The sequence below is a fragment of the Phoenix dactylifera genome, unplaced genomic scaffold (assembly GCF_009389715.1).
Source record: "Phoenix dactylifera cultivar Barhee BC4 unplaced genomic scaffold, palm_55x_up_171113_PBpolish2nd_filt_p 001000F, whole genome shotgun sequence".
In the NCBI taxonomy this organism is placed as follows: Eukaryota; Viridiplantae; Streptophyta; class Magnoliopsida; order Arecales; family Arecaceae; genus Phoenix; species Phoenix dactylifera.
The window spans coordinates 134,680-142,484 of NW_024068354.1; the positions used below are offsets into that span (position 1 = coordinate 134,680).

Here is a 7,805-nt window from a genome sequence, read left to right on the forward strand (position 1 = left end):
AGACCTTATTTGATGAGGATTATGAGTCCAAATAATCAGATTGGATAAGGAGAAGAATCCCTAAATTTTAGGAACCCATCCTTATCTTCTTGGAGAAGAATGACACCTTAATTTATCCCCAATATTTTCTACGCCTATCCTCTTTATTTTTGGCCAAAAATTGGCATGAGAAGAGAGGAGGCGTGGGGATATATTTTCTATAAAAATGGCACCTTAAATCTTTCTAGAAAGATTTAGATGAATTTCTTAATTTGTAGGGATTGCATGGTGCATGAAATAGGGTGGTCTGCGGCTGAACTTTAGACGCATGAATTCCTATCTTTTAGGGATTCAAAATGCACGAAATTTGGATATGTTTATCTCCTCTTAGCTGCCAAACCACCAGAAGTTTTTGGGAATTTTATCAGCCAAATTAGTTGGCTAAAATAGGTGTGAGGCGTGAGGTGGTCTTTTGGCTATAAAAGACCCCCATGCATTGGGTTCAAGACATACCATATTTAGAAGTTTCAAAAAATTCTGAAAAAATTCCCTGAGGGCCTCCATCCCTTCTTCTCCTTCTTCCTCACGTCCATCCTCCATCTCCTTGAAGAACAATCAAAGGTTGAGTGTTTAGAAGGAGAAAGCTTCAGCCATTGCTGCGTTCCTGCGCGAGCTAGCACTCCTGCGGAAGACGATCTACCTAGGGCTTCGCGTGTACTTCTCATAGAGGCCATTCGTGTGCGTGGCTGCGAAGTCAAAGATCATATCCATAAGTTTCTTCCATCATAAAAGGTATTAATCCCACATCAATATTTTATTTTGGAGTCAGGGTCTAGGTCTGATTCCCCAAGGTTTTACCCTCCTTTGAGGCTCCTCACGGAGTTATCTCCAGAATCCATTCGATGGATATTCGGAGATTAATCGGAATGGAGTTCTTAAGTTTCAGATCTGATAGTTAATCATGATGAAAGTTTTAGCATAATTGTTTAAACGATTCCGGCATAATCCTATGTGTTCTTAAGGTGCTGATTTCTAGATTTGATCTTGTAAGCATGCATGAATTAAATTGTTTGATTCGATTTTTCCGCTGCATTTTAAAACTTAAAAAGAACTACGTATGGCTTGATCCCCCTTATAAAGGGGTACGTAGGCAACCCGATCAGGTTCAGCCATGATTTTTAAAAAAAAAAAAAATCAGCATGCTTAACACCGAAGAACCTAGGATTCACTTTCAGTGGTATCAGACATTATCTTCTGTTTTTTTTTTTTTTTCTTTGAAAAATGGAAGGGGGGGTGGGGAGAACCTCATCCGCATAGCAACCCCCACTGGGCCCCCTCCCCACTGGAGAGTGTTCGATGTGGGTAGAACATTTTTTACTCATACCCTCCCCACCCATGGCAGAGCCCCACCAGCGTGGTAGCCCTATCCCTATATGAGTACGTCACACTAACACCACCTAAGTAATGGCAGGCAAGATAGTGACTTCACTGGGCAAACCAGGTAGGGGGCATCTGGTCCCCGCATTTAATCGACGCCCACGCATTTCGAACCTGGGCCACTTCGATGGAATCAAAGCCCCGTTTCTACCGTGCTACCATCTCAGTGGTGTGTGTAGGATTTCTTCGGTACTGGTGTGATGGCCCGGTCAAGGCCTGGTCCACTTGACCGGCCTGAACCGAGTTTGGCCCTGCCCAAGCTCGTATCAAAAATAATAAAAGAAAGGGTAAAATGGAGAGGAAGGCTCCCACCAGAACTATTCTTCTCCCACCAGAAGTATCAGACTCCTGGAAGGAGTGACTTCCGAGAGCCAGGGCAGCTTGCCTCCTCCCCACGCCCCTTAGCCCTCCACCTCAAGCTCTATTCTTTCTTTCCCTCTCCTTCTTCTTCCTTTTCCCACTGAGTTCACGGCTACCCGTTATTGTGCTCGCTGGAAATCGGGGCTGCCGGACACCGCCAGAGCCAAGGTAACGACCTCTCCTTCCTCCCCTTTTCTTCCTATCCTTCCCACGACTAGGAATGCGGCCACTGGCCGAGAAAGTGGCCGAAAATCGATTGGAAAACTGCTCTATTCTCTGTCCTCTGTTTTCGCCGTTTCTCTTCCTTTTTCCGGCCATGTTCGCTGCCGTCGCTCGTCTCCGAAGCTCCCGGCCTCTCCCCTGCGTTGGACCCTGGACGGAGCCGGACCTCCCAGTCGCCGACGAGCGGATTGGGACCCAGATCAACCGAGCCATGACTACCCCCTGTTCGGCCCTGTTTTTGGGTTGATAGTTGCCGGCCGCCGCCGACGAAAACTGCCCTCTGCTGGGAGCCACCGTCGCTTGGTCGGACCACCATGACTACGGCAGCTTCCAGCCGTTCCCCATCCTCCTCTGTTTTCGCAGGGAAGAAAGAAAAGAAGAAAGAAAGAAGAAAGAAAAAAAAAAAAAAAGAAGAAGAAGAGAAGAAGAGGAAGAGAGAGAGAGAGAGAGTCATCCCCCTCTTATTTCTCTCTCTTGTTACCTCTCTCTTCTCTCTAATTTTTGATTAGAGAGAAGAAAGTTGCATCATGATATTTTTGATTCAAGCTTTTTCCATTAATCCTAAAGAAGTCGTTTGCATTTATCCAATTTGCTTACAGTACCAATGAGCAAATGAAGATGATCATCATGACTCGCTTATGGCATCTAAATGTTATTCTTTAGTGGCAAAAGGAATAAAAAGTCTGTCGAAATGTTCTTGCTATTGATTTTCTCTTTTCAATCTGATGCTGACCCAAAGGTGAGATGTTGTTCCCGAGTTCCCTAGGAACTTCTGATGCTGTCCTGAAGTTGAATTTTAATTAATAAATTTTGGGGAAAGTTTCTCACTTCCTGCATTATTGCCTCAAAACAGGAAAATTCCATGGCTATTGCTGAAGGAAAGCATCAGATTCTTTTTATTATTATTCTTGAGGGCGGAAAGCATCAGAATTGAGTTCTTGTTCCGGAGAGATGAAGGCCTCTCCTTCTTCCTCTTGACTCCTCCATTTGACCGGATTGTCTGAAACCTTATTCCTGTGAGTAAGAGAGAGCGAAGGAGAGATGGCTGAGTCTCTGGTTTCCAATGTCATCTCTCAGCTTACCAACCTTCTCATAGAAGCAGCTGTTTCCTTGGGTGGTGTGCGTAGACAGATCGATTGGGTGAAAACACAGCTCCAGCTATTGCAAGGTTTCCTCAAAGATGCAGATTCCAGAAGGAAGAGAGGAGATGCAACAATGGAGAGCTGGATTACGCAGATGAGAGGTGTAGCATATGAAATGGAAGACGTTATAGACACCATCAATTACATGGGCGAGAGGCGACACCAAAGGAGAGGCTGCATGGGCTCCATTTCAAGGTACTCTCACAAACCTTGTGAATTGATCACCCTCCACAAAATTAGTACCAGAATTGAGCAGATAAAGAGCAAGATCCAGAGTATTTCCGATAGCACAGTAAGGTATAACCTTGTCAATCCAGGTCAAAGTAGTGCAGTGGATGAAAGTTGGCTGTCACTCAGAGAATCCTCTCCTCGCTCTGATGATGATGACACTGATGTTGTAGGCTTCGAGAATGATAAGAAAGAATTAGTGAGTCGATTGCTTGATGAGAATGAGAAAGCACGACGTGTAATTTCTATAGTGGGTATGGGTGGGCTAGGCAAGACTACCCTGGCAAGAAAAGTGTATAATGACCCTGCAATTAGAGAACATTTCGATACCTTTGCTTGGGTTTCAGTTTCTCAGAGCTACCGAGGTATCGAGCTAGTGAAGGACATCATGAAAAAAGTAATGGGAATCAAACAGAAGATAGAATACTTACAGCAGCAGATGGGTGAAGAAGACGTGAGACAGATGCTCCGTGATTTCCTAAGAGACAAAAAGTATTTGGTCGTGATGGATGATGTATGGAGAGTTGATGTTTGGAGAGAAATGCAGCGAGTCTTTCCTGATGAGAACAAAGGCAGCAGAATACTGCTTACTACACGTAACATTGAGGTCGCAAGAGATGCCGAGCCATGGATTCCTCCACATGAACTGCACCTTTTAGACGACACGGAGAGCTGGAAACTCTTTCGTAGGAAGGCATTGCCACCAAATCAAGATGTCCCAACTGAGTTGGAGGCATTGGCCCAGAAGCTTGCAAAGAAGTGTGGTGGACTTCCTCTTGCACTGGTGGTGTTAGGGGGCCTTCTGTCAAGGAAAGATCCTAGCTACGATACGTGGTTGAAAGTAGCTCAGAGCATGAACTGGGTATCTACTAGAGATGGGAAGGAATGCCACAATATATTGGGTTTAAGCTACAGTGACTTGCCATATCCGTTAAAACCATGTTTTCTATACATTGCTGCGTTTCCAGAGGACTCCATTATCTCTGTTTCCACATTAGTTAGGTTTTGGGTCGCCGAAGGTTTCGTACTGCAAGAGCAGCGACAGACAATGGAAGACACGGCAAGGGATTGGTTGGATGAGTTGGTGCAGAGGTGCATGATCCAGGTTGTCGAGAGAAGCATGGCTCGTGGGCTGGTTAAGAACATACGCATCCATGATCTGTTACGCGACTTTGGCCTTGAAGACGCCAAAAAGGATGAATTTCTTCAAGTTTGCAGTAGTGAGGACGTGGGAGTATCTGATCGTATATCAAGTCATCGTGCAGCTTTCTACAATCGTATAAATGACGAGGCTGCTGTTTCCTCACGGCATCTCCGCACTTTGCTGGGTTTCAGTTTAAATTTGACTAGTGGGGGAAGATTTTTGAATGGCTTAAACTTGGTAAGGGTGCTGGATCTGGAGGGCACAAGAGATTTGAAGGTGTTACCAGAACAGATCGGCAGGATGATACATCTACGATACCTGGGATTGGGAAGGACTGGTTTGAAGAGGCTGCCATCTTCCATCCGATATCTCCTGAATCTACAGACTCTGGATGTGAGGCATACACGCATTTATTGGCTTCCGAAATCATTTTGGAAAATCCGGACACTTAGGCACGTATATATTAATACATATATGTTTCTAAGCGCACCGATGAGTGGTGATCGCAAGAACTTGCAGACTCTGGAAATTGAGGAGTTTGAGTTTCATATGGAAGATATGGATATTGTCCGTTTACTGGGCATAAGATTCATAAAAAAATGGGCTACTACACCAGAATTCACCAGGGAGGCGATTGATAAAGCATGTGACACAATGTTTGCAGAATCACTTGGAAAAGCACTCGAGAAAATGGACAGCCTCGTCTCCTTCACTCTGAGTTTGCCCGGACGTATAATCCCTGGGGACGTCCTTTTCGCTCAGGCACCAAAATTGCACCAGGTCCGTTCATTGACACTGCATGGACGATTGTTACTCAAACAACAGCAGCAGCTCCTAAACAGCAGTCAACTCCCACAAAACCTCACCAAGCTCAAATTATCTTATTCTCTTTTGGAGCAAGACCCAATGCCGGCACTAGAGAAGCTGCCAAATCTAAGGTTTCTCCAACTGTTATTACGTGCATGCATAGGGAAGAGCATGTTGTGTTCTACTGGTGGCTTTCCTCGGCTGCGATACTTGATATTATTTAATCTCCAAAATTTAGAGGAATGGAGAGTTGGGGCTGGGGCGATGCCCAACCTTACCCACTTAACTATCAATTGGTGCTCGAAATTGAAGATGCTTCCCGAGGGATTGCCGCAGGTGACCACACTTCGAGAACTGAAGCTGATTCAAATGCCTCGTGAGTTCAATGACAGGGTCAGAAATGAGGTTCGGCACATCCCCTCCATTATTTTTCAAGATGAGATTGATCAGAGATAATATCAGCAGTACCTGTAAGTCACTCCCTCTCTCCTCTATTTCCTCTGTTATTTTCATCCCTCGAGATCCTACTAATGGAAATATGTTTGACATAATATCATGCAGAATATTGTGATTTATTTCTCTCTGATCTTCTCCGAATGTTCTAATTGCTGAAATTTTTATTCTAAAATTCTTTCCCTTATCTAGCTTAAGAAAACAGAGCATTGAACTCAACCAAGGACTACTGATCTCACTGGAGATTGACCTTCACTATTTCTGGTTGTTTTTTGTCAAATACAAATAGTTGGATGATAGGATGTGATAACTCAATCCACCTCTTACCGCACCTCATGCATTAGGACACTGATGAGACGATTCATAAACCTGGGACCGGCCAAGAACAGTTAGAAAAACTGAAAGTAAACATTGGAAAACTCAGAATATGTGCTCTAAACATTAGGGAAAAATTATTGTTATTACGGTCGGTTGTGATACTATGACTCCTCCAACGTGATCTTTTTTATATAGACAAAAGGTGGTAACCCACCAATCCAATAATTGATTGTTAATATGTTTCTTGTGCATACGTAAATCACACAGCAACATGCGCTAATTCTCTTGCTGCTTTCATTTTTTAAAGTTCCAATCATGACTTTATCTACCTAGATTTGTTAAAAAAAATTGAATTCATTGGTAGAGAAAATCAGAAATTTGGAATATTCTATTCAATGTAGACATTTCCGGTTAAATGATTGCGAAGGATTGGGCACGACTCTTCTTTTACAAATCATAGATAACTTTGTAATTTGAAATATAATGCCAACGACTAATATATTGTCCGTACTATAGTAAATCTAAATGCACCCTTCTTTGAAAGATGAATATCATTGAAAGAATCTTGGTTCTCGCTAGTTTTGAGTTTTTTTCTCAATTCAATGCATCAAGGAATTTATTTCTAGTTTCTTCTAAAAGGCTGCATTTTTTATTTATTTGCTAAATTTCCATTGTGCCAAAGGTTGCCCATGCTTTATGATCTACCTAAAAAAGAATCGAGTGAATAACTTTATCATTTCCATCTAAGTAAGTAACAACTATGGTGTTTCTTGTCTTGTAGGGTGATTACTTTAATTGGCGTTAGCTGAAGTGATGATCCAATCAATAAGGTTCTCTGCATCTCTTTAATATATACAAGGCAATAATTCTAGCTATTTCTTATGGAACCATAGAACTCTTGATTGTATTAGTTCTTATTTTTCATTTCCATGTCATATGTTTCTTTAGATTTGATGGAACTGTTAATTTTCTGTAATGTATTTGATAATGTTTTTCACACATGAACTTCTATTTCGACTTGCAAATATTTGGCGATGTATGTTATATTCTGATGCAATCTTCTTTTCCGTTGTTTCTTCAGTAGCATCCTTAAAACAATAGCTTCGTACATTTTTTGATTTAATATTAGCATATTCACTGAACTGTATCTCAACCTCACATAAAGTTCATGTTTCTCTTTTTTCCAAGAAAAGCAAGAGCAAAGCTCCACGTAGCTTTAATAAGATCACAGCATAAAGTTAATTTTTCTCGACGACACTTTTTGCCAATGGCTTGGTAAAAAGGATCTATGACATTTCAAAAGAAGATGCATGTGGAAACTTAGCTTTTCTTTTTCTTTGAAGTTCTTTATAAATAGGCTCGAAAAAGAAGGTCATTTTGGAGAGAACCAAAAGGAACTTCTACTTCCATTCCCTAAATTGTTAGAAAGACAAAAATTTTATCTTGTCTGCTTTTCATTGAATCTCTATGATCAGATGATATTTTATATCTTCACCGAGCTTTAAAACAGAAAAGAAATAGAACCTCTATATAAATACCACCTGTTAACCAATCTTTAGAAAATTCTGTTTCTAACAATTGAATACCATTATAGGTGCATTTGACATAGATTTCTCTATCCCATTCCTTCAAATTTACGCAAACTGCGGATGCTAATTTGACATAGTTATTTTAAATTAATTGGTAAGATTTCTTACTCAAACCAATGACTTGTG

At 41.8% G+C, this 7,805-nt stretch overlaps 1 protein-coding gene across 1 annotated transcript; it reads left to right on the top strand.

The window, feature by feature from the left end:
* The first annotated feature begins 1,746 nt into the window (after nucleotides 1-1,746).
* Nucleotides 1,747-7,157, top strand: LOC103706879 (disease resistance RPP8-like protein 3). Its single transcript, XM_039121172.1, has 3 exons — nucleotides 1,747-1,944; nucleotides 2,852-5,789; nucleotides 6,872-7,157. Exon 2 carries the CDS (start codon nucleotides 3,040-3,042, stop codon nucleotides 5,773-5,775), a length of 2,736 nt encoding a protein of 911 aa, XP_038977100.1. The 5' UTR covers nucleotides 1,747-1,944; nucleotides 2,852-3,039; the 3' UTR covers nucleotides 5,776-5,789; nucleotides 6,872-7,157.
* Nucleotides 7,158-7,805: the final 648 nt, after the last annotated feature.